At 40.9% G+C, this 25,981-nt stretch overlaps 2 protein-coding genes and 3 non-coding genes across 6 annotated transcripts in view; 3 read left to right on the forward strand and 2 right to left on the reverse strand.

Moving 5' to 3' along the window:
- LOC131676765 (DNA polymerase alpha subunit B) overlaps positions 1-10,519 on the reverse strand; it is a 43,022-nt gene extending 32,503 nt beyond the window's left edge. Inside the window, exons 1-2 of the mRNA XM_058956067.1 lie at positions 10,260-10,519; positions 9,857-10,197 (exon numbers count right to left, since the gene is read on the reverse strand). Coding sequence (XP_058812050.1) covers positions 9,857-10,197; positions 10,260-10,335 — 417 coding nt within the window. The 5' untranslated portion in view covers positions 10,336-10,519. The remainder of the gene's footprint in view (positions 1-9,856; positions 10,198-10,259) is intronic.
- Positions 10,520-11,442: 923 nt separating this feature from the next.
- The window catches only part of LOC131676763 (rootletin), a 32,679-nt gene continuing 18,140 nt past the window's right edge, over positions 11,443-25,981 (reverse strand). For both annotated transcript variants that reach the window (XM_058956060.1, XM_058956061.1), the window contains exons 5-13: positions 25,261-25,953; positions 25,050-25,201; positions 19,000-19,681; positions 17,693-18,563; positions 17,447-17,632; positions 16,744-17,389; positions 15,539-16,688; positions 14,861-15,483; positions 11,443-14,799 (exon numbers count right to left, since the gene is read on the reverse strand). In XM_058956060.1, the coding sequence (XP_058812043.1) occupies positions 14,718-14,799; positions 14,861-15,483; positions 15,539-16,688; positions 16,744-17,389; positions 17,447-17,632; positions 17,693-18,563; positions 19,000-19,681; positions 25,050-25,201; positions 25,261-25,953 (5,085 nt within the window). In that variant the 3' untranslated portion in view covers positions 11,443-14,717. The remainder of the gene's footprint in view (positions 14,800-14,860; positions 15,484-15,538; positions 16,689-16,743; positions 17,390-17,446; positions 17,633-17,692; positions 18,564-18,999; positions 19,682-25,049; positions 25,202-25,260; positions 25,954-25,981) is intronic.
- Positions 18,698-18,769, forward strand: Trnag-ucc (transfer RNA glycine (anticodon UCC)). Its single transcript has one exon. It is a non-coding gene; the product is annotated as a tRNA-Gly (tRNA).
- Positions 19,759-19,830, forward strand: Trnah-gug (transfer RNA histidin (anticodon GUG)). The gene has a single exon. It is a non-coding gene; the product is annotated as a tRNA-His (tRNA).
- On the forward strand, positions 24,074-24,146 carry Trnar-ucg (transfer RNA arginine (anticodon UCG)). The gene has a single exon. It is a non-coding gene; the product is annotated as a tRNA-Arg (tRNA).

The raw sequence follows: 25,981 nt of genomic DNA on the forward strand, positions 1-25,981 counted from the left end.
CGTCGAACATGATCATCGAGCCGTGGACGAGATCGGTACGGTGAAGCGCAGGGAAATGTAAGAAACAAATGAGTGAGGCTCGAGTCAGAAAGTGTTTCAACTTTTATAAGGGGATCTTTTACTGGGGGCCCGCGTAAACGAGCGCTGGACCGGGATAGCAACAAACAGCAGATCTTCCCTTTCCGAACGAAACGAGCTGCTGCTGGGAACACCGGGAGGGTGGTGGTGCCCGAGAAGGGAAGGCACAGGTAAAATTACCTGTAATCATCATCGTCATTATCATCGGTGGGGTGGATCGATCATTCGTGATGATCGTGGCGGCGGTTGTCTCTTTCCCTCACTACCGGTTGATTCTTGCTCTGGCGGAACGATGATTCGAACACTTGCTGCTTGCGTAGCGAAAAAAAAATGAAATGTTATTTGGTGTTAGTGTCGAGCCTCGTCTCCGATTATCTGTCTGTATGTGAGCTGAGGTTTTAAAGTTGAGAAGCAATCACCCGCCGTACAGTCAGGAATGGTGGTAGCGGCGGTGCGGTTTCGGGTGGTACTTTTACCACTCTTTATCCAGGATGTACATAGACTAAGGTATATAGCTATACGAGGAAATTATATGACTTGAATCTGTACTTATTTTGTGCTGAAATTTTACACTATCTCTTATTATAAGTGGGCACTTTGGAAGCATTATTGCTAAGAGATGGACAGGATTGCCGAACTTGCCGGAACATATTTTGATACATATATATCGAAGATTTGAAACACTTTTCAGGCAGCATCCATCTTCGTATTGGTCTAGAATTCGTTGGTTGCTACTGAACTGGATATTAAAAATTTCATTATCCTTGAAACTTTAGCCTGCTTTTACTAGCTAAGAATCATTTAAATGATTCATAACTATTTACAAGATGACTTGCTCAAATTCTCTGGTAATCGTGTTTTATGATGAATGTATCCTTCTATTTTCTGTGCCAACTGACATGATTGTAGCTTGACACAAAACCAGTGATTGGTACGACCAGCTGACTTAAATGCAGATTTTCATTCGTCCTTCCAACATAGTGTCTTTTTTTATCTTCATACTTCTGTAAAATCCTTTAAGTCTGGAACACTACTATGCTTCTAACGGCTGAAAAGAATCAGAAAATTTTAGGTAGTGTTTTAAAGGTCACCAAACAACGATGACTAATTAATATCAAGTGTTCAATATCAATTCGCGTCGTGGGTTGCTGGGTGTAACCGATCGACAAATATAGATTGTTCATATACTGGCAGCAATCACGTTTCTTAGAAGCACCACGGGTTAAACATTGCTTATGAAAATAGATATGATGGCCACACTGCCTGTTTCGACCCGTTTCGCGCGCAAATTCAACCACCGAGGGTTATTCAGCGACAATGGAACAGAACAAGAAACCTAGGCGAATAGCAACGAATGTTGGAAGATGATTATAGAAGGTAAAAAAACACAACGTACAACATTCTCATTTTCTGTACACAAGCAAGCTAACCGCTTTTTATCGCCGTAGGATTTTAACTCTTCTACCGACAGACATTAAATTCTATTCGTATTTCTCAGAAGAAGAAGTCAGAAAAGCTTCATCATAAAAAAGAACCTGTAATTCCTTACCCCTCACTTCACTTCACCTGGACCGTCGACGAGCAAACGGGAAGCGAATCTCACTGGTAGTGGTGAAACATCATTGCGGGGAAGGTTTCTTATGTACACCGATCGGAGCTGAAAACGGTGAGCGAGACTCCAATCCCACCACTAAACAAGCCACGAACCCCACTTTGTTCGACGGTAACAACGGCAATCGATGCTGCCGATCATCACGAAGAACCGTCATCGCCATGGCGTGCCAACACTAAGGCAAGTATCTTCTTAATTCGTGACGGTGACCTCGTTCCCTCTCTCTCTTTCCGTCTGCCTACCTCACCTGGTTCGTACAAGAAAAAAAGAAGAAATATAACATCGCGCAATGACTCGCGCCTAACCGACACGAGAAAGGGTCTTTATTTCTGCAGCAAAAGAAACACTCGCCCAACCGAGGTCAACTCCGGTTATTTGGGGCCATGCGAACCTTAAGCCCCCCTCTCCAATGGGGATGGAAAAATGAAAGCATACTTCCTGCTGCTTCCTATACCCACTTTGAACCGTACAGAGCAGTGTCTTCGGCAGGGAATTCGACTGAAATGGGGTCAATTCTCACAGCAAAAAAGCAGTCGTGGAAAGATTTTGCGTCTTAGCATTGAAGACAACTAATACGTTGTCTAAGGAGGGTTACATTCATTTACCTAACAAATATGCACCCATTTCGATGCAATAAAGAGCAGAAAAGAGTCGAGGGAAACGGATTGTGGAAATCTTTATATACAAACCCTTAACGTTTATGATGGCCTTTTGTGCCACGGTCCTAACTGTAATAGTTGCAGATAAAAATTTGCATTCCGTCACTATTGAGAGCGTTTTGAACAGCTACAATCGTATGTGAGTTTTTATATCTTCACAGTACGAGTTAAAACGACAAAGATTTGTCTTAGAGGTATTCACTTTATGTAAATTAATAACATCATGTAATACTATTTTAAAATCTTACGAGCAGAAGCTCAAATATATTAAACTAGTGAACAACTCGTAAAGGAATCTCCTATGCCAATGCTACTAGTTTGTCCGAATGGCAGTCACGTTCGCATTTTGGTGAAATTTCACGAATCGTCTTTCTTTGCACTGCAGTTTTAGACAATTGCGAAAAAATACCCACTCAGTTGGTTTTATATTAAAGATGACCGCATAACAATCCCCTTATTCTAGACAAATTGAATGTTTTACAACTCAAGTTTATTATTAGTTTAGAAAAAAAAAAAAATTATAATTAGTATTTCTTAGTTCGCAAGAAGTCACTAACACCTATCAAGACTGCATATTTTCTGCTACTCATTAATCTATTTATGTGATGCATTATTCTTTCCATATACACCAACTGATCTCTTCTAGTACGTGAGGAACTTTTCCTTGCAAAGTATACTTATAGTGCATTTTTGGTGCAGAGCGCAATGTTCTCTATTCGACCGAATTTTAAACTAGGTCAAATTACAGCATTGACGCTGTGGTACTCCTAAACAGGAACCAACATCACAGAATTGGATTTCGCACGAATAATGAAACAAGTCTTACTCCTTCATATGCAATTTTGGTTCATTTCGTAATATCTTATGTCTCGAAACCAGACATGGTATCTTCACAGCCCTCATCTGTATATCCCGTAAAGCCCTCTTCGTTCGCTTTTGTTCCATTCAATATTACCGATGACCCAGATTCATCTGGGTTATAAGGAAAATCCTAAAGTGACGATGAAGTATCATTATGTATTTTCTTCAGATGAGCCACGTTCCTTTCGTTAGGTCTTTCCAGAATCCCGATCTTCCACTGTAGCTCGTGTACCCGACCGATCTACAACAGTATACTTTGTTCTCTTGGAATTTGTCGAGTTCTTCTCGTAAACACACCGAGAACTGCTTCCTTCAACGCTCATACCATCACGGTCGTACAGAACAACAGCGAGTATCAAAGATTTGCATAGAGCAGTTTTTGTGCGCAGAATTTTAGCTGACTACGCAAACTATAGAAAGTCCTATTCGTAGCTGCAACACCACACCTTTTTACCTCGTGACTAACATTGTTATTACATGTCACAAGTGATATGTGAGTTCGTCAACAACATCGTACTGCATCCCATCGATTTCCTTCTCGGAACCTACACCATTCGGACAGCTTTGCTCTCTACCAACTACCGTTTACTTTGTCTTATCAGTTTAGCGTCAGTCCGCAGCCTCCTTTTTAAAATGCTCAAAAGTCTCTTCCCCTGCTCTTCGACCAACGCCATTGATGCCGATGTCGTCCGCGAAGCCAAAAAGTACATGAAATCTCGTCAGGATGGATGTGCATCAGTTCTTTGTATGCCACCTTCGAGCGCTAAACATATTAGATTGCATCACACTGCTTCAATCCATCTTAAGTTCCAAAGAAGTCGGATGCCTCTGCGGCTATTTTGACGCTTGATTTTGACCCTTCCAACGACATTATCTACCGCAGTTCGTTTCACTAAACCGTACGCCACATTGGAACAAACAAACAGATGGTGAATCCGTAAGATATATTCCAGTGTAGCAGTGTAAACATCTAGTCCGTAATAGATCGTCCTTCTCGAAACCTGGTTAAGTGTTCGGCGATAAAAGTTTCATCTAACGAGCAGTCTGCTAAACCGAACACGAATGAGAACCTTGTAGGCATTATTAAGGATCCTCATACTTCGATAGTTATTGCACTCAAGTTTACGATCCTTCATGTAAATAGGACACGAGATCATCCTATCAATCTGAAGTCTTGTCGTTTTACTGCTCTCAAGTAGCCTTTCACACTTCCGCTAACGCCGGTGGATCCACGGTATATCCATCATCCCCAATCATTATTCTATGTCTGTCTTCTAGACTCGTTGGTCCGTTCAATAGCAACTTAAAGTGCAATTTCCGCCTGGCAGCGGCTCCTGTGCGATCCGGCAACAAATTCCCGCCCCGGTCGTTAACCATGACCGGTACCGTAATGCCTTCCATTTTGTACAACTTTCGTACCTCGTTCCGGACAAAGCTGCCCCTCTGCCCCAGCGAGCACCTTTTCGTCCAGCTCACCATATCGTTCTCTGTTGTGACTTGAAACCACGGCAAGTAGGGTTACCGTGCCCTAATTCATCTTAGCACCACTATTCATCCCACCCATTTGAACACATCTCTATTCAACGCATTAGCTCACATGGTAGGATGAATAAGGGCGCATTGTACTCGATTTTTCGCTTCGCTCTAACGCGATTATTTTACCTTTTTTATTGATTTGCTTCTTAAAAACGAAGCAAAGATGTTGATACCTGTTTTGAGCACGATCCAATCCGTGTAAGCCGAGTTATCTGCGAAATAGTGTGACATCGTGAATAATGAGATGAATAAGGGCACGTCTACCCTTTATGCTTTCTTGTCTGGTTTTGCAGGCAATCAGAATCGATCAATCCTTCCTTTAGTTTCCACCTGTTAACCCTTTGTCGTTATTCTTCGACTCGTTCGTCGAGCTTTCGGGCATTATCCTCGACAACACCCTGAGCCGACAGTTGCTGTATGTTTACAGTCGTATGTCGCCCTCTGACGCCTGGAGTCTTGCACAAATCTTACACTCCGCCATATAATGGTCAGTGTCAACGTTCTTATGTGTTATTAGTTAATCATCCTTATCTTTTTTCATAACCATAATTCAACTTTACGCTGACTTTTACCATCTTTATTCGCTTTTACAAAGCATATATAGGCAATTCTGTATTTACCTGTAAAGCATAATAGAATTAATTTATTTTCATCCCAATCACCGGTTTCATCAACGTGCTGCCAGCAATGATCCCGCAGTTCGTCCTCATCCAGGTTTCCATTTACAGGTATACCTCGATTTAACATACTCACGATTTAACATACCCTCGATTTAACATATTTCGATTTAACGTAATTTTTGCCTCGATTTAACATACATGCAAAATTTTTTAAATTTTTTCCATTATCAATGTTACTAAAACGAAATGTTAAGAATCAATTTCAATTTTATACTATGATCCGCTTCCAATGCTTTAAGAAACATAATTTATTTTCGTTTTTTCGCTAGATTATGTTTAAGATTCTGAGATACAAAAACATTCTTATTTTGATACCGCACAACAAAATGAATACACGAATATGTGGTTCAAGTTATTCCCTGATAATAGTTTTATGGGTTTTTATGTGTAAGATAGATAACTGGAAAGATATGGTTGATGGAATGTATAGGGCGGTGACGAGATATTGGCGGACGGTGAGTCCCACTAATAGGCATTGGGGCTGTAGCGGTTATTACGAAACTGTTGGAAATTTGTAATGAAGTCATTACAGTTCCTCGATGGTGGAGTGGTTAACGCACCCAACTATAGCTTGAAAGGACGTAAGCTCGATTCCTGCTTAAGATAATATCTTTTCTCAGGCTGTATTGAACAGGTGAATTTCTCAGTGCATGTGGACATTTTTCAAAAAAAACTTCGTTATGGATCGACTCCTCTTGCAAAAAAAAATCCAAAACACGATAATGAGGAAGATTCAATGTAGGACTCCTGGTAAGCTCACGGTGTTTATTTATCAATACCGGTGCTGGTCATTACTTAATGTAAACAGAGGAAGCACACAAAAGCAATGTTAGTCCGACACTGATTGTGATTATATTCTTTTTATATTACTGCGTATTCTGTATATGTGTATATATCACTCTCAACAACTGCAACGGGTAGAGAATGGTCGTTAGTAAAGATTGGGATTCGAATAAACTGTACTGGCATTTGCGTACGATTCAAGATGATCGAAGACTCTGGATACATGGTCCCCAGGAGTACCATAATAAAGGTTCACGTTCAAATAGAAATCTAGGAGATGGATCCAATAAATGAAAAAGGAGATAGATCTAATAAAATGAAAAGAAGATTTCCGTCTTTGTCGCCTTAACCAACGTGGGAGCAGGAAACAAGTGGATCAATTCTTGGCTTTAGCCATTACATGCTACGCGACTACTTTGGAGATCGATAATAGTGACATCAACATTCTAGCGAATTTCACCTCCATATACATAAGGATTGAACAAAAAATTTAAAATATTTTTTGTATTGTAATTAAAATGTATCTGTCGTGTACAAAATAATTTAATCAAACTTTTTCTTTAAGGAGAACTACAGCGCTACAATGGCTTTGGTTGTTTTTTTTCAGCAAGTAGAACTCCTGTGCTAACAAAACTTCGTGACTATCCGTTTGCTCGTGAACTCAAGTAGTGTACTCTTTTTGAATTCTGCGATTATCTGACGCACAGGTTTGTCTACCAAGATAAAGATGAGACAAAATAGAAAAACAAATTTTCTTACTAAAGTTAGGCATTGTGCTCTTCATGCACACAATGGTTAATCACTTTGTTGATGTTAGAAAGAATCTAGTAAAAAAATTTAACTAGTACTGTACTGCTAATAACACTATTCTTATAAGTTATCCTGAACTCCGAGATAATTTTGCGACGAACTTTATGATACGAATATCTGTTAGAATTGGCGAATACTTGGCAAGGTTGGCATATGTTGTTTATGTTCAGCAGAGCAATCTAATTGTTTAATTGTGAATGTGGCTTCTATATCACTGTTAGGTGGATACAATCAGTAATATCCTCGTAAATATTTCGTATGATGAACAAAAAAAATAATTCTATTCGAAAACAAATATTTCTTTTGTGTTTCGATTTAACATAAAATTCGATTTAACGTACATGATTGAATCGGAAAATGTATGTTAAATCGAGGTATACCTGTATATGTTTTTTTTTCAGAGCATAAGGGATGCCTAATAATAGTTGTTTTTGTAGGACTATTCCTGCAACTCTTTTGATGTACTGGAATGCTCAAATCTGTTGTATTAGTTCACTCGTACATGAAAGAAAAGCTTAGAATGATATGAACAGAAAAAATATCCGTTCTAAAAACACCACCGAGAAGAATCTGAAACCACAGAGGTTAAACCCGCAGATTTTTTTTTCAAGAATGTTGGATGTAATTTACAACCGGATCTCGACGTCTCACGCGCCCCAGAAAAGCAACTTTCCAAAAATATCCTTCGCACAACTGGACGCTGTTAAGTGGGTTGAGTGAAACAAACATGATGCACCTGCTTTAGTGGAAATTTAAACATCAAATTGATTTATCATACAAGATGCCTGCAGTTACAGTAAACCGTATTACTATAATAGGGATTTCAAGTTGCGCTGGGGAACGAATCTACCCCAGAAACCCGTTCTAGGGTTAATATTCTATGAACAATTTAGTTGACTTGATTATTTAGTAATCATGCTCGACATGATTGAATTGAATTGAAAAGATCATACTTGACGGACCAGATGGCATACCAGCTACAGTTTCTTGCGTTTCCTCTCAGTTTACGAACAAATCTGAAGTCCCGCAAGGCAGCAACATGGAACCATTACTGTTTGTGCTGTTCTTCAATTGTGTTACTTTGTTGCTTGGTGTTCGATGCAAACGGGGTTACGCAGATGATTTAAAGCTGTGCCTTCAAAACTGGCTCATAGTCAGCATGTTGAAGTGTCAAGTTTTCATTTTTCACCGCATAGTCAATCCAATATTTTACGAATACCGAATCGATGGGCTCAGGATCAATAGAGTTGATCACGTTAAAGACCGCGACGTCTTGTTGGATGCTAACCTAGCGTTCAATCCCAGCTTTAATCTAAAAAGCAACTAGACAGATCGCTTTATTTCAAAAATCGGTAAAAAGTTAAAAGATCGTCACTGTTTGAACTCCTTATCAGCTAGTGTAGAACCACCGAATTGAACGTGTGGTAAAAAAATGACTCGCACTGAGACCTTCCCTGGCGGAGTCCCTTAGAAATACCACAATACCCGGATTGTTATCGTCTGATCGGTACTCACTGGAACGACGCAGGAAACACAGTATTTTTGGCAAAGTTGTTCAACAACGAAATGAACTCATCAACGACAGCAGGGACAACTAGACTTTTCTGCATCGCAACGATCCCTACGCTCTACTGGCCTACTCCAGCCAAAATTGCATCGAACGACGTTTGAACTCAACGAACCGATAACAGCATGCATTCGAATGGTCTCCAACATCTGTTTGATTTTAGTGAACCATCGCATAAGTTTACACAGAACGTCCGCAATTTTATAATTTGACTCTTTTATATTCATCAAGGCTAATTTTGTATGGATGGGCGTTAAATTTAATCGAGTTCATTAAAATGACAAAATCGGATCAAAAAGCTGGCCAAATCGGGGGTAGATAAAATCGGAGGGAGACTATATCGATGTCTAATAAAATTGAATAGCGGTTGCACCACTAAAAACACGCTTCTTGATTTTTGGAGGATCTCCTTAACGATTATTCCTTCATGAAGCTCTCCTCGACATCCGTATCAGGCTGCTAGCGTTTTTGTTTACATCGATGCACTAGTGTTATTCTTTAGTGTTTTTCTTGTCATCATTAATATTCAAAGCATATTATTCGTCGCAAATATTAAAACGGCCAGGCCCATTGTGCAGAGTTAGGTTTAAAGATGTTTCAAGATTATACGGCAATTAATTTATTCATTTAATGAATATTTAACAAACGAATCGTTTTGAATCTTGAATGAGGAAGAGGACAACCGTACCGACCGTTTCAATGTATAGGGGGTTAGGGTATATCGTTGGGAGTGACCTGGCTAAGAGGGTTAACGTCACTCCTTTGGTCCTTTGGGATGGTGAAGAGTTATTGAGGCCTAGCACTCAACTTTTTGCACAATATTCTAGCAAAAACAATCGGATTTCTATATGTACTGGAGAGTTAGTGCAAAGTGTTATGATGACGTCGCAATTATCGAGAAAGTAAACAAAGAGAGGCGCTCAATGTTACTTACGTTCTTATTTAAATTTTCTCCAGATTTCACATCGTACTAACAAGTTTCAAACATAAAAAAATAACAAAAAAAACTATGATCGATCTACAAAAAAGCGATTAGAGGTCTACAGTATGAGGCAAAAAAGCCTTGCAAAAATCAGGATTTCACGCTGAACCTAACTATGAGCGATATTTGCAAGAGAAAATTAGTTGCACAAATATTTGAACAGTATGGAATTTTGGATCTAATATTAATTAAAATGCTGTTGAAAAACAGTAAAACGATATGTCGATACATCACTATGTCATAAATAAATAGGATGTTTAGTCAAAAAAGCGAAATTAATTCACCTACCTTCGGCGTAATACACCCGTACGACCCGAGCACATCATTCTCGATCGAATCCATCTCAGCGTTATTGTATATCACCAAACCACCGCTGCCACCCGCGCCGGATCCATTTCTTCCGAGGTCGCCTGCTCGCGGGGACGATTCAACCGCACTCTGACGGACCCGGTTTACAGCGGAAGGCGCTGCCACCCTTCGCGTCTTGTTTGCATACTCATGCGATTCCATATCTCGCAAGTTGTCCAGCGTAGGCTCAGCACCATTCAACTTGGAAACGCTGAAAGCCATCCATTGCTCAACGAACTCGACCGGATCGTCAACATCGTTTCGAAGGCAAATTTCGATACCTTGAAACAGGGAAAGAAAAGGGTAATGTTTTCCTAAACGGAAAAGGATATTAGCTACTTACATTTGTTTGCCACCTCATCAGAGGGTTCGATTCCCAGTTCATCGAATTGCTCTTTTATACTTTCAAGGGTTACCATTTTTCGGTACTTACGCTATATCACACACTAGCACTGTTATTGGCTTGAAAACAATTCACTATGCAAATAAAACATGAACAGGAATAAAAGCTTCATCAAATTTGAGAAAAATTTAATATCCGTTGTGCTTATTGTGAGTTCATGTAAATAACACAGAACGGCCGGCAAGAAACATTGGACAAAAATGGCGCGAAAGATGAATCGAAAACAACACTGCTTGTTTGACAGCAACACCGAGGGGAATGTAAATGGTCCAAATGATACAAACGTGTAACGGCAACATATATTATGCACTGAAATAAAACCCAGAAAAATTCATCTGGAAAGTTGTTTCAGCCAGAACTGGGTCATTAAATGAAGAATAAAATATTATCCTTTTATTTCATAAACCGATAAACCTCTTCTTTCAAAATATAACAATATTTATTCTCAACCTTAAAACTTCAGAATGATGTTTAATTGATTTTCTAAAAACATGTCCTCGTTTTACACTATCGATCTTCCATGACAGTGAATTCACGTGGATTAGCATGTTTGACAGTTATTCCAGCAAAAACGAGAAGGATCAAGATAGTTCAATGGAAGGTGTAGTCGAGATAATTCAATATTATAAAATAGTTTGTGTTATTTTGCGTACAAAAAAAAGTGAAAAAAAAAGTTCAATTACATATCTTTAACGTCAGCCCATCGGAAAAAATTAAAAACAGCATATGGATTAATAACTCAATTCCGGGTCAAATGACACAGTCCTTGGCGAATAAAATATAACTCAAAAGAGTGAATTTCTTCCTAGTAAAATTATTTAAGGACCTATACATTTATATGACAAACATTCTTATAGCGGTTTCAGCTGTTAGCGATGAAAACTTGGCAAACATCGTTTACTTAAGCTTAATATAAAAATAATCTAATAATAACGTTAGACGTTCATTCGACTAACTCCTAGCCCATCCGACTGATGCAAGTCGAATTTCTCTTATAGAGATGTTACGTATTATCAGAATAGAGCCAGTTTTAAATGATAATAACAATAATAACGTAACGGCCAGGAAGGGAAGTGATATTGTTTGTTTATTCAATAAAATATGCCTATGCTTGGTAGGGTTATTTAATTCGTGTGACATCGATTCGAGCTTAAACAATAAAATATGCTTCTGTTCGTAAATTTTATGAAATGCTCTTTTATCTTCCTATCTGGTTCATATTCTTTATTGAAAGCTCTCCATTTCGCTATAAAATATTTTTGATAATCAAATTCACAGCAAAAAATATAGTTTTATTCAGACTTTCGGTCCTACGTTGGACGGCATCTCACGAATCGTTAAACAGGCGCCCAATAGCAAGATGCTTTGAACGATTTAAAATTTAAATAAAATAAAATACGATTTATCTAACATCAACTGTAGTGAAAAATACAAAAAACGGTACTAGGCTTAATGAACGACGTGCACCAACAGCTATTTGCCTTGTCAAGAGCTACTGGCAGGTGATCGAGAACTAATACAATTTCCACTGTGCTCGCTTCAAATTTTGAAAAGCTTTGAAAAAGACGTCAAAAATATTTAATTTAAAATACCATACTTGTAAGTAGGAACTTCCAGAAGCTTTCAATGAAAAAATGCTTTTCTTTCCACAGGAAAATATTAATATCCATTGAGCATTGGCGCTATGACCTATTCTTTTCTTATCCGTGTCACAGTTCTCCAAACTAACAGCAGTTTTAAATTGGTATGTTAAGTAAAATGCATATAATAGGCAGTGATTAATGATGGTTGATCCCAATTTTTGACTTATAAAAGTAGCTACATCCTAGTTATTGTTATTATTAGCATACAAAAGCAATTTTTAAGGTAGCGTATATAATGTTCCTATAAGCAACATTGGTTTTATCTGGTGACTGATTTTCCTTCATTTATACTAGGATTATCCATGGCAGTTTTTGATTGAATATAGTAGAATGATTTCCACTTAAGCCAACATTTTTCTCTAATAGACAAATACTGTATTTTACGCTACAAAAACAGTGCCACGAAGCTGTTCACACGTGTTTCTAGTATTTATTTACTAACAAATAATGGCTCCAGTCAATTCATATGTATATTCTTCGAGAAGAATAGGTGGAACCAATTCCGCTTAGAATTGCTGTTAATTTTCAATTTAAATTGTGATGATAACATATTCAATTGCTTATTGGATACGATTGCTACATATCTTCTTTTCCAATTACGAAAAGAAGACTAGTGAGTCGATTTATTTAGATATGATTGTTTTCATATCAAATAGATTAAAGGATACCTTATGTTTATTATCATGTATATGTATAAATACCTAGAGTCGTTTGTTGTGCTAAGTAATAAAAATATCATTATATCGTTGATATATGAAAAAGAAAAAATCTCACGAAAAAAGTCTTGCTCCTCCAGGAACTGACTGCCTACCGACAATTGCTTAACACTTGGTTAAAAATATATTTGCGCATGAAAATTTCCCGAAGATCAGGTTCTTTCGACATAAATTAGGTACCTTATATTGAATTTTGGATTTCATTCGCTGTCATTCCCCCTATGATGTTAGTGCCAAATCGTCCAATGAAGATCCTACGTCGGGCCAATGTTAGATGACGTCCACTATTGGACCAGTGTTGGACGATTTTGCACCATTTGTTGGGCTTTTCAGTAGGTTACTGTTGTTAAAAATAAACGAGAGATTCGACTTATATTACATTGCGTTGATGCGTACTAGGAATTTATAGAAATAGTTAATTAACAGCGCCGCAATAGTTAATTGAGAAAGCAAACAAAGAGCTCTTATTTGCAGTTACGCCGTTTTAAAAAATTCTGGTAGAATTTATCTTCAATCAAAAGAACTCAATTTTGGGTAGTTTCTTGTAAACGTGTAGATTCCGTTTTTTAAGAACGCTAGTGCCTTTTTCACCATTTTGCCCAAGCGGGCGTCTCTAGTTTTGAAAAAAAAATATTGAGTGTTCTCACCAAGAGGGTGAATGTTTTGACGTTTCTTTGAAAAATGAGTGAAGCCAACATAAGCTGGCTTTCTGGCTCGGCTAGTTGTCAAAAATGACAGCGAACACGCTTTAAGCAACATTCACATCGCTACGAGCCAATGTTGTTAACTCGACCTGAAACTTATCGAATGCAAACAAACCTCATTTTGATGTGCTTAACTAGCACTCAGGCGAAAAAAGCGTTCGGATTTTGTGGAGAAGAAGCGATGCAAGAGAAAGCGTAATTTCTCATATATTGTTATTAATTACTTGTTTTGAATCCAACTTTTAAACAGTGTTATACAGTTCATGTGAACAGACCTTGAACATTTGAAACGTAGCTAGCGCTACTGGCATTTGGTGGCAGCTTCAGGCAACAAACAGTTTTCACGGGGCTGGTTCTCACAGAACGCCGTTCTGTGTTTTGTTTATTACGCTTTGGAGAGTAATGAAATTTAAAGCAATTTAACATTATAGTTATAGAACTTGAAAAAAGAATTTATCATACACAAGTACCATAAGAATGCTTCGCGAATTGATTCCAAATTAGTAGATGAGCAGTTCGAAGATCAACAGTGCGTAGTGTGAGAAGAATGTTTCCGGAAAGTATCCGAGACAAGGAGTTAAGACAAAAGTTGTTAAGGTAGGTAAACTTCACAAATTTTAAACCTGCTGTTTCCGGGTAATTTAATCCAATGAGCGTTCAATCCTTTTAAAAGAAGGTTTCCGGTCTTATCGCGTCAGTAAGCACCGGAATTACTCTTAAATAATGCTTAGCAATCAGGAATGTATGCATTCTGATGGATTATGAAACATACATCAAAATGTACTATAAACAACTTCCTTAAAAATAGTTTGATAACTGAAGAAGTCTCCAGTAGATACAAATTCGGATTTGCTGTGCAACTTCCATGATTCGAAACTGCCAAACCTTCAAATCAATTATGACGTAATTTTCACTACCCAACAGTTTTAATTCCGAAACCTTTAGGTGTTAGCATGCATTAAAGCCAGCATCCGAACTTACTTTTTACCTCACTTTAAATTGATCAAGTATTACTTTTCTAGTAATTTTCAAATCATGAGATCGACAAAAGTTCAGGTTCAACTGCAACAATAACATAATAATACTTTCGGTTATTTTCACTTTCCAAAGCATTGGTATAAAGCTTTTTTAGTATCATTCTAATCCATCCTAAACAATCTTTAGTTGAACTGACATAGACAAAGAAAGTGCTTTCCTTTTGGTCGATTCTCGTTTTACCTGACATTGTTCACACTCAGTGTCAGTGCTTCGAACAGAACGACATTCCCGAAGGCACCTAGAGGCTTTCTACTCGAAACTCTACTAAATATATTTGATTTAGTCTATGCTTACAACCTAGCGGTAAGTAGGACTCAGACTTCGATCATAGTCACGAGAGGTTGTTGGAGGCAAACTCATCGAAACGGCCGTATCCAACCTAAAACAGAAACCAATATTATTCCCACTGTGTTTCTAATAATCAAAAGCCAATGCTGCACCTTCTGGCTTCACATTCCAGTAGCGTAGAATCGATCGGCTCCTGAGCCACGTTTCGTAGCGAGTCTCCGAGTGTCTGTCGTAACTGTTGCATCTCTCTCCCGGCCCGCGAGCTCCTCAGGATGTACATCTGCCTGCGCTTGGCTTCCTGAGCGAGCTGTTCTCTCAGCATGGAGATCTGGTTTTCCAACCGTAATGTCTGCTGTCGGTGAGATTGCTCTCTTGCATCCAGCAAACGCTCCGCCTGGATCTGTGCACTACGATAACGCTCGATATCACCAGTTCCGCATCCTCCGGTTTTGATGGGAGATTCCAGCGACTTTGCCCTCGCTCTAGCTAGTTCGGCTTCTTTTTCAGCCAGAAGAGTCTCCAGCCGGCGAACTTTCATTCGCAGTTCACGGCTTTCCTGCTCGATCTGGGTATGATCAAGACCGCAACTGAATTTCAATCCAGTTGCCGAACCACCAAAACTGCTCGCCTCTAGCCGGTTCGAGTCAAGCTCACCACAATCTGTGGTATTTTTTTCTGATCGATCAAACTGAACATGGCCAGAAAATTTACTGCTCTTCTCCAGACCACGTCTTTCATTCTCCAAATGACGGACCTTTTCATGTAATGCTTCAACCTGAAAGTTGAAATGTGAAAAAAAATTAACTAGAATTGTATACCACACCGCTTACCTTATTACGCAACTCGGTACGATCCCTCTGCGAATTGACCAACTGCCGTGCAAGGTCCTGATCTCCTCCAGCAGATGCACCAAATTGCTCCGCATTGTCCTGATTCCACTTGGCCAACCGTAGCTGTGATTCCAACGCCGACTTCTGCACCTCACATTCGGCCATCTGTTCCTGCAGGCGCTGCGTTTGATCTTGAGTAGCCTGCTGGTTGCGTCGTAGCTCATTAATTGTATGTTGCGAAGCATCTAACCGTTCCGAAAGTACTCGACGTTCATTCTCACTGTTGGTAAGTGATTTCTGCAGTTGCTTCAGTTTATCCTGACCTAACGCGAATGTATGCCCTTGGTCAGAACTGTGTCGGTGTAATCCGGCAATCTCGCCTCGCAGTTCAGTTTCAGTAATAGCGGCAGCCTGTAGTCGTTCTTTCAACTGGTCAACAGTACTTTTGAGGGCAGCACAGCGATCTTCTAGTTGAGTTGCAGTTCGCTGAAGATTTTCCTGCCGCTCTTGGATGTTTCTAATGGTACAATCCTTTTCCTGAAGTGCCATCTGCAGACGCTGAATATCTCCCTCCAGAGCTACACGCTGTAGATCTAGCTTCGAAGCCCGTCCCTCAGTTCTCGTTAGTTCGTCCTGAAGATGACGCTTGTCGGATTCTAGTCTACATGAATGCTGCCTACATTTCTCGAGACGTTCTTCGAGCTGACCCTTCTCTTCGGTTGTACTTCCCAGGGACTGCTCTAGGTGAGCTGCCTTCTCACGTGTAACGTTCAACTCATCACTCTTCTGTCGCAAAGTTTCCTCTGTGGATAAAAGTGCGCTGACCTTTTGTGCTAACTTTGCTTCCAGATTAGTTTTATCTTCATGAATAGCTCTATTATGCTGCTGCATCTTGGAAATTTTCGCTTCTAGTCTCATTTGATTATCGCCCCCCTCCTGAAGTTGTTTTTTTGTCGAACAAAGCTGCATTTTGAAATCGTCCCTCTCACGCTCAATTTGAGCTACTTGTTGCATTAGCGTCCGCACGCCTTTGCGAACCATTTCCGGATCGACATCGATTATGGCATTATCACCCGACAAGCTGCGCGTATCATGATGGTGGTGATGGTGGAACTCATCCCGTTCGCTTCGACCTCTTGCTGGACTGTACCTGATGGAAAGTCATAGTTTTAAATTTTTATTTTTTAATGTTTCGTTTTTCTTACCTCCTTGACGGACTTAGCAGTCGATAGGGCAAGCTAACGGAACCATCCATCTGTATGCCAGCAATTCGTCTCAAGGTATGACCAATCGAGCTCAACTTGTTTTCCATATCTTTCTTAACGGCATCTAATTGTGCCAACTGCTCATCTAGAGCTCGTACCCTACCTTCAGATCCACCCAAACGAGCCTTCAGTTCTTGAATCTGCTGGGTTGCATCAGCCAGACAGACCTCTAAGTTATGCTTCTGATCTTCCAGACGCTTCTCGCGTCCTCTGCCATCCTCGATCCTAGCGCAAAGTTCCTGCTCACGCTGATGGAACCGGTGCTCGTCCTGATTGATCTTACACCGAGCTCGACCCAACTCCTGACGAGTCGCACACAGAGAGCCTTCCAAATCGCTCATCTGTTTCTTGATTTGGTGCAACTCTTGCAGGATGCGTTCTTTCTCCTCGGATTCATTGGTCAGACGAGCCTGCAGTTCCTTTTCAGCAGCGTCATTCTGCGTTGATTGTGATTGGAACTTTTGAATGTTACTCTGGGCTGCCGAAAGCTCCTGACTCGTCCTGGCCATATTGTTTTCCGTTTCCTTGAGGATCGTCTGAAGGCGAACCTTCTCCTGCTCTAGCAAGTTACGCGATTCTTCAAGAGCTTAAGAATGATTTATTAAAATGCTCGATGCATGTTTTTCAACAACAAGAAACCTACCTGCAATTTTCTGCAGAGCATCGTCCATCGATCTAGCCTGTTCTCGACGCTGTCCCTCGACCCGCTTGACATGATCTCGCAACTCTTTGTTACTGTTGGCATATTTATCCCGCTCGATATTGCTATCAGCCAATGTCCTGCGAGTATCCGTTAACTCTTTTCTGGTAGCATCAATACAGTTTTCAGCTGAAACCCAAAAAAAATTTCATAAGATCAAATATTTTACTGTGAGATGCTTTCACCAACCTTCCTTCAACTTCCGTTGAGTGTCCTGAAGCTGTATATTGACAGCATCACACCGGTCTTCCACCAACCTTATTTGCACTTTCAACTCCTCAATCTCCTTCATAGCAACATCCTTTTCATCTCGCAGGGCACCTTGTGCAACCTCCAATCGATTCAGTTCTTCTTCGGCTCTAATCCGGGCTTCCTCCGTTTTAGCTCGTATCTTGGAAATCTCCTCTCGCAAACAACCAATCGTGGTACGGTCCTTCTCTTGTCTAGCACTCATCTCACGCTTCAGTCGGTCGCTATTATCCAGTTCCAGTTTAAGCTCACGTGTTACACCGTCCAACTTTTCCATCACGGCTTGTTTGTCTCGGTGAGCGATCAGCAGGGCTTGTTGTTTTTCGTTTTCGGCCCGCAGAATCGTTTCCTCATGCTGCTGATTGAGCACCTCCAGATGCATCTGTAGCGCTTCAAACTGGTCTTTCATTGTTTGAATTTCGGAATCCTTCGATCCCTGTAGAGCCTGTAAGGCCTGGCTCATTCGCTTCTCTAGCGAACTGCGAATCACTTCTTTCTCATCGTTTAATTTTTTAATATTTTCCTCTCCGAACGTGCGCAGGTTTGACAGCTTCTGGAGGAATTCCGCTTCCTGATTCGCGGCAGCGTTGGTTAACTGTATTTTGATATCCTGCGCTCGGCGTTCCGCATTCTCCAAGTCCTTGTTTAATCGAGCGATCAGCGCCTTGTGTGATTCCTGTTTGATCAGGAGATCCTGGTTTTCTCTTTCTAGAGCGTCTTTCCTGGCTTCAGCTTCCTCCAGAGACGTGTTGGTGTCGAACAGGACGGCTTCGAGGGAATCCTTTTCGCTTCGAAGGGAGGCTAGTTGTTCCTGTTTACGATAGAGAAAAAATTGCTCAATTTAATTGATGAATGTAACAATCAAATTTATTTCAGTGTTTGGAAAGAAGATACCAAAAAAGTAAAATAAGAAGATAATGTGCCCTGTGAAACACTTTTGACACAGCGTCGGTGGTGTAATGGTCAGCATAGTTGCCTTCCAAGCAGTTGATCCGGGTTCGATTCCCGGCCGACGCAGGATGTTTTTTTTCACTATTTTATTTGTATACAATGCATTAAAATGATCTAACTAAAAATCAGACGCATTCAATGTTTTTGAAGAAAATGTCTAAATTAGTATGCAGAGCTTTTAAGATACTGATATTGTCGTTTGCAATTTCGTCCATTTGTTTGTGTTACTGTGCTACGAAACACATTCATTTTTAAGTTATTTCTCAAGTTATTATAACATAACACTAAATACTTACTTGCAATCTCTGCAATTCCTTTTCGTGTCCCTCAATTACTACAGCCCTCTCTTCGCTTTCCTTAACCAGTTCCTCCAAATTTCTGTTCAGTCGAGCATTCATTTCGTTGGCTTGTTCCAACCGTTGCCGCAATCGCATAACTTCCTCGCCAATAGCTTCCTTCTTTCGCGAGATTGTCGTTATCTGATTACTAAAATCATTTCTTTCTCGACCTACGCAGCTAAGCTCCTGTTCAATCTTATCCTTTTCCATCTCTAGGCACTTTAATCGTTCACTGATTGTCAGTTTATCAGAATCGAGATCCAATCGGGCCTGTTCGGCCGAAATTAACTCCTTCTTCAGTGCTGCTAAATCAACTGCCTGGTCGGACACGTGGCTCTTCAGTTTATCACGCTCTTGCTCCAGTTGAACGATCGATCCCTTCAGCTGTTTGATTTCGGTCTCTAGATGTTCATTCGAAGAACTCTTTTTCTCCAGTGTCATCTGCAAACCGTCGCGTTCGCCTAAAATCCTATCCAGTTCATATTCTAGCTCGAGCTTTTGCTTCTCAATTAAGTTGAGCAGAGCTTCTGATTCAATTCGCTGCTGTTCGAGCAAGTCACGTGACAGGTAGAGCTTGTTCAACTCCTCTCGTAAGGTGATAGTTTCCTCGCGCAGTCTACTCGATCGTTCTTCTTCGGCTCTGGAAAATAAAGGAAAATTAAATTTCTGCATATCTTTTTATTAACTTTGGGACAAAGCGTTAAACATGTCCCGATAGCCGTGATCGTCTAGTGGTTAGGACCCTACGTTGTGGCCGTAGTAACCCAGGTTCGAATCCTGGTCACGGCAGTGTGTTACAGCACTGTCACGGAATGGGGGGCTAAATTTTTTTTACAGTACAAATCGACACCCAATTGCATAAAAGTTTGATACGAATATTTATTAGTAAAAACTGTATCTATTAGATTGTATTTTTAATCACCTTCGATTCTCAATGTAAAAATAAGACTTCCGGATATGTCTAGCAAATATTGAACGGCGTATTTCTCGTCTGTTGCTGATTTTAAATATGTTATAATGGGAAAGTATTAAAAACACGCAAACAGTGTTTGTCTACGGGTGGCGCATTTGTGACGTTAAACTGCGGCTCCAGCGACATGACAGATTCTAATTAGAATCGCATGTATCACTGGAGCATGAATACTAACTAGAATCAGCCAGAATTTAGGTTCATTTTCCGGCTTAATTTAATGAGATGTCCCCATCTATCAATTTTTTTCAGCTTTTGAGGAAAAAATTCTTTTGGTTGCAATGAGTCTCGGAGGGTATTCATGCAATCCACATGTCAAAAAAGTTATCAATTAAAAAAATTCCGGAAAACTTGGCCGGAATGAATTTCAATATGCCAAAGTTTGAGACTAAAAAGGACGCTTGGTAATCTTACTCTCAGCAGGACTTTTACATAGATGGGACCGTTGTCGTCCATTGTGCTATGCAGCGATGCCAACCTTCCAGTTTAAACTGGATTCTTCCAGTTTTTTTTACAACATCCAGTCAAACAGACAATCGGAAAAATCTTCCAGTTTTTTGAAATTTTAGCCAGTTTTATCCAGTTTTTTTAATATTCATTTATTTAGTTTTCTTTCTCACAAATTGTAACTCGATTCACAGAATTTTCAAGCAAGCGATGGGATGATGCAGAGTGCCGCAGAATAAGATTTAAATCCACCGTGACCTGAACTCTTTTTATACTACTTGTGAGTAAAACGGAACAAGAATGTACATTTTGATACGATTTCAAATGAATTTTACTCAAACATAAAGGTGGCAGTACATTGTGTCAAATATTTACATGAACATTTGTTGTATTCGCAGCTAGTTGCTATACTATCGTAAGAAAGGATTAAGCGCATTCTCAAGTTTAGTAAAGGGTCTTAAATTTACGATTTTTGCGGATTTTAGGTAGATTGAAAGTCTTCAAAACAGTAAAATTCGTAACTATTAGAATTACATTCAAATTCAGATGTTTTAATATTTTTTAAAATTTGGACAACAATATCAAAAACTGACTCAATTTTTCAATAAAAGGTTTGGAACATACGTGTTTACTTAAAATTACGTTCATTGAATCGTTGACTTAAACATAACAAGAGTATAGTAGGTTTTTTCGAGTATCCAGTTTTTTTCCAGTTTTTTTTCTAGAAAGGTTCCAGTTTTTTTGAAAAAAATGTTGGCAACGCTGGTGCTATGTACTGTTATTGGAGAACTGCTCTCGAGCCCTGTTCGTCTCGGATTTACTCTCTGCCAGAGTGGATTGCCCTACAATACTCGGACGTCTGGATATTCAAACCCGCGTTCGAGCTCTATGTAATAACTCTCTTCTACGAGTTCCGATCAGGAGAACCAACTATGGTTGCCAGAGCGCTGTTACCGGACTCCAGCGAATTTTTAAGTGTGGCGGCGGCCTTTGACTTCAACCGAACGCGGAATGCGATAAAAGCGAAAATATTGGCAATTTTCAAATTTAAATTAGTTTAAGCAAAAACCATTGGGGCTTAAGAGGCTTGTTGGTGAAGGTAATAAACATAAACAATATAAACATAACATAACACCGCAGCCACTGCACTAGGTATGGTGGGCCCGGACCGAAGAAGCGACTGGTACGACGGCGAATGCGAGCAGTTAATCGAAGAGAAGAATGCAGCATGGGCGAGAATGCTGCAACACCGCACGAGGGCGAACGAGGCGCGATATAAACAGGCACGGAACAAGCAGAACTCGGTTTTTCCGGACCAAAAAGCGCCAGCAGGAAGACCGAGATCGCGAAGCGATGGAGCAGCTGTACCGCGCTAAAGACACGCGGAAATTCTACGAGAAGTTGAACCGTTCGCGCAGGGGCCACGTACCACAGGCCGACATGTGCAGAGATACAAACGGGAATCTTCTCACGGACCAGTGTGAGGTGATCCAGAGGTGGCGGCAGCACTACGAAGAACACCTGAACGGCGATGCAGCAGACGACGAGGATGGCACGGTAACGCACCTGGGAGCACGCGCGGAAGACATTACACTACCGGCTCCGGATCTCCAAGAAATCCAGGAGGAGATTAGCCGTCTCAAAAATAATAAAGCCGCTGGGGTTGACCAAATACCAAGCGAGCTACTAAAACACGGTGGCGAGCCACTGGCTAAAGCGCTGCACTGGGTGATTACCAAGATTTGGGAGGAGGAGATTTTACCGGAGGAGTGGATGGAAGGTGTCGTGTGTCCTATCTACAAAAAGGGCGACAAGCTGGATTGCTGTAATTACCGAGCAATCACCCTGCTGAACGCCGCCTACAAGGTACTCTCCCAAATACTATGCTGTCGACTATCACCAATTGCAAGAGAGTTCGTGGGGCAGTACCAGGCGGGTTTCATGAGCGAACGATCTACCACGGACCAGGTGTTGGCTCTTCGTCAAGTACTGCAGAAATGCCACGAGTACAATGTTCATCGACTTCAAAGCCGCATACGACACTATCGATCGAGATCAGCTATGGCAGATTATGCACGAGTACGGATTCCCGGACAAACTGACGCGATTAGTGAAGGCGATGATGGATCGGGTGATGTGCGTAGTACGTGTCTCAGGGACGCTCTCGAGTCCCTTCGAATCACGCAGAGGGTTACGGCAAGGTGATGGTCTCTCGTGTCTGTTATTCAACATAGCGCTGGAAGGTGTAATAAGAAGAGCAGGGATCGACACGAGTGGTACGATTTTCACAAAGTCCGTTCAGCTACTTGGCTTCGCCGATGACGTTGATATTATTGCACGAAACTTTAAGAAGATGGAGGAAGCCTACATCAGACTGAAAAGAGAAGCCAAGCGCGTCGGACTTGCCATCAACACGTCGAAGACAAAGTACATGATAGGAAGAGGTTCACGAGAAGAGAATGAGAACCGCCCGCTTCGAGTTTGCATCGGTGGCGACGAAATCGAGGTGGTTGAAGAGTTCGTGTACTTGGGCTCACTGGTGACCGCCGACAATGATACCAGCAGAGAGATTCGTAGACGCATCGTGGCAGGAAATCGTGCTTACTTTGGCCTCCGCAAGACACTTCGGTCGAACAGAGTTCGCCGTCGTACGAAGTTGACCATCTACAAGACGCTGATTAGACCGGTAGTTCTCTACGGGCACGAGACCTGGACCATGCTCGTGGAGGACCAACGCGCACTTGGTGTCTTCGAACGGAAAGTGCTGCGTACCATCTACGGTGGAGTGCAGATGGAAGACGGCACATGGAGACGACGAATGAACCATGAGTTGCATCAGCTGTTGGGGGAGCCGCCCATCTGTCATACCGCGAAAATCGGACGACTACGGTGGGCCGGGCACGTAGCCAGAATGTCGGACAATAGCCCGGTGAAAACGGTTATCAATTGCAATCCGACCGGTACAAGAAGACGTGGCGCGCAGCGAGCACGATGGATCGACCAGGTGGAAGACGATTTGCGGACCCTTCGCTGACTGCGTGGCTGGCGACGCGTGGCCATGGACCGAGTTGAATGGAGGAATCTTTTGTATACGGCACAGGCCACTTCGGCCTTAATCTGTTAATAAAAATATAAACATAAGCATTGCTGCTTTGCGTACGGTGGTAGGGTGTACCAAACAAATGATTAAGGTTTTTTTGGAAGCAACAAAAAACAAGAAAGTTGCGTGAGAAAATTGTGCCTTACTTTCACTTTGGTCATTTCGCTCAATTTTTCATTCCTCTCGTTAGCAGTCTGGAATAACTTTCCGGCAGCACCTAAACTGCACCGGTCATAATAATTATGGTTAGGCCAGGCAGTGCAGATGCTGTTGGAAATTCGTATCAGATCAAAAGCAACAAGAATGAAAAATTGAATGATATTATAATTAGTGTCTCATGTATATAAGGATTCTCATAGAACATGAGACAGATATGCGTCTAACGGCAATGTAATGTATGTATAAAATTGTTACTTCTGCCATCTTATTCCGCACAACGCATGCGTCTCGTCCAAAAGCTACCCACCTCTATGCACCATTGTCTATAAATGTCTCTAACAACTCGAAACTCGCCTGACCGTGTGGCCTAATGGAGAAGGCGTCGGACTTCGGATCCGAAGATTGCAGGTTCGAGTCCTGTCACGGTCGCGTAAATGTTTTTTTTTATATTTTGCTTTACACCGCGTTGTATCAAAATCGAGACATTTATTAAGAAATCTAGAACTTGTTGTATTCGGTAAGTTAGCGAACTGTCAGGTTGATTAACCTATGAGAACAATTATTTTCAATGAATGTATGTACTCCTTACATTTGTTTGATAATTGCTAAATTGTGCTGTATACATAGTTGTGATTTAACTTTTGAATACTGCATTACTAATGATCCGAATTCTGTACATAAATGTTTGAGCAAGAAAGCAGTTTTATTCACAAGAAATAAATGGCGTTTTCGTTTTTAGCCGGTGTAGCGCAAAAAAAGAGAGACTGATTACATCCAAGTTTGAATGAGTGTAGCACCGACTACATCGGTGTAGTGCAAAGTCAAAAACGAAAACGCCATAAGTCACCTGAACAACATTTTTTTCAAAGCCTACTTCGAGCACAATTGCATTGAACAATTCTGTGGAATTTACTACAATATTTACCCTTCGTAGTAACAATTGAGTTATTTGACTCTGCGAACAGGCCCGTGCGCAAGGGGCGGGTTTTGGGAACTCAAATTCCTTCCATAAGGGTTTTGAGTTGCTTTTAAAAAATTATAAACTTTTTGTTCAGGAAAAAAGATACTCGAGCTGTGTTGATACATAAAAATGTTATTTGAAAAACAAATTAGTCCTATGTAGATAGGGAATTCCACAGAACATGAGACTGACTTACGATTATGGGCAGTATATGTACTGCCGTTATATGCATAATTGTCCCATGTATATAGGGAATCCCATAGAACATGGGACAAATATGCGTATAACGACAGTGTATATCTAGTCCAAATTACCACAAACTTCTCGAAGTCTCAAAGCTTTCCAAAACTGTTGAAAATATTCGAACTAACCTTAAATTCATTTCTTGAATGTCTTTGTCTTTCTGAACACGCTGAAGTTCGCTCTCAACCATCTTTTTTTCATCCTCCAGTGAGTCATACATCTTTTGTAGCTTACTATTAACGTGCTGTAGTTTCTCATAGTCCGTGTTCAAACTATCAACCTGCAAGAATCGTACACTAATTGAAGCACTCAACACAATGAAATTCATTAAAATTTTACAATAGAATTCAACTCCGCTTTCCCCCGCTCGACCGAGTGCTTGTCCGTCCGTAATCCGTCCAGTGTCTTCTGCAGACTATCCCGCTCCTTGTACAGCTCCGTCAGCTGATGGTTAGCTGAATCCATCTTCTCGGTCAATTCGGTTACCTTCCCGGTAAGCAACTCGCGAGTGTGTTCGCAGTTCTCCAGCTGTTTCTTGCTGACTGCCAAGGCATCGCTGTTGCTTTGCAGTTTAACCTGCAGATCGTGAATCGAAAGTTGATACTTGTGCAAAGCAGCTTGCACCGCAGATATGGTACCCTCGGCGAATGCTTGTGAGGTACGGATTATTCCACGCTTGGGGGATCTCGGCGAAACCGGTAAACCGCTGGATTGTGAGAGATGTAAATGATGAGTGGAAGAGTCTGTCTCTGAAGTAGCCGCTGTTTCGGCATCGTGCACTACAGCGTGGGCTATGTCACGGAGTGCTCCCTGGAGACGTTCCAGCTCATCGTTCATACGCTGCGTTTGCCCGACCTGACTCTCTGCCTGAGCGTAACGTTCTTCCATTAATTTCAACTCTCCCAGCATCTGCTGGAGCCGCTGATCTCGCTGTGCGATTTCAAGTTTAGCATTTTCGTGTTGCATGCGTAGTTCACCTAGTTGTGATTTGAGATCTAGATTTTCTCGTTCGATGTGCATTTGTTGGGCTTCCTGCAAAACAATCCATTTTTTTATTTAT

Source organism: Topomyia yanbarensis, chromosome 1 (genome assembly GCF_030247195.1).
Source record: "Topomyia yanbarensis strain Yona2022 chromosome 1, ASM3024719v1, whole genome shotgun sequence".
In the NCBI taxonomy this organism is placed as follows: Eukaryota; Metazoa; Arthropoda; class Insecta; order Diptera; family Culicidae; genus Topomyia; species Topomyia yanbarensis.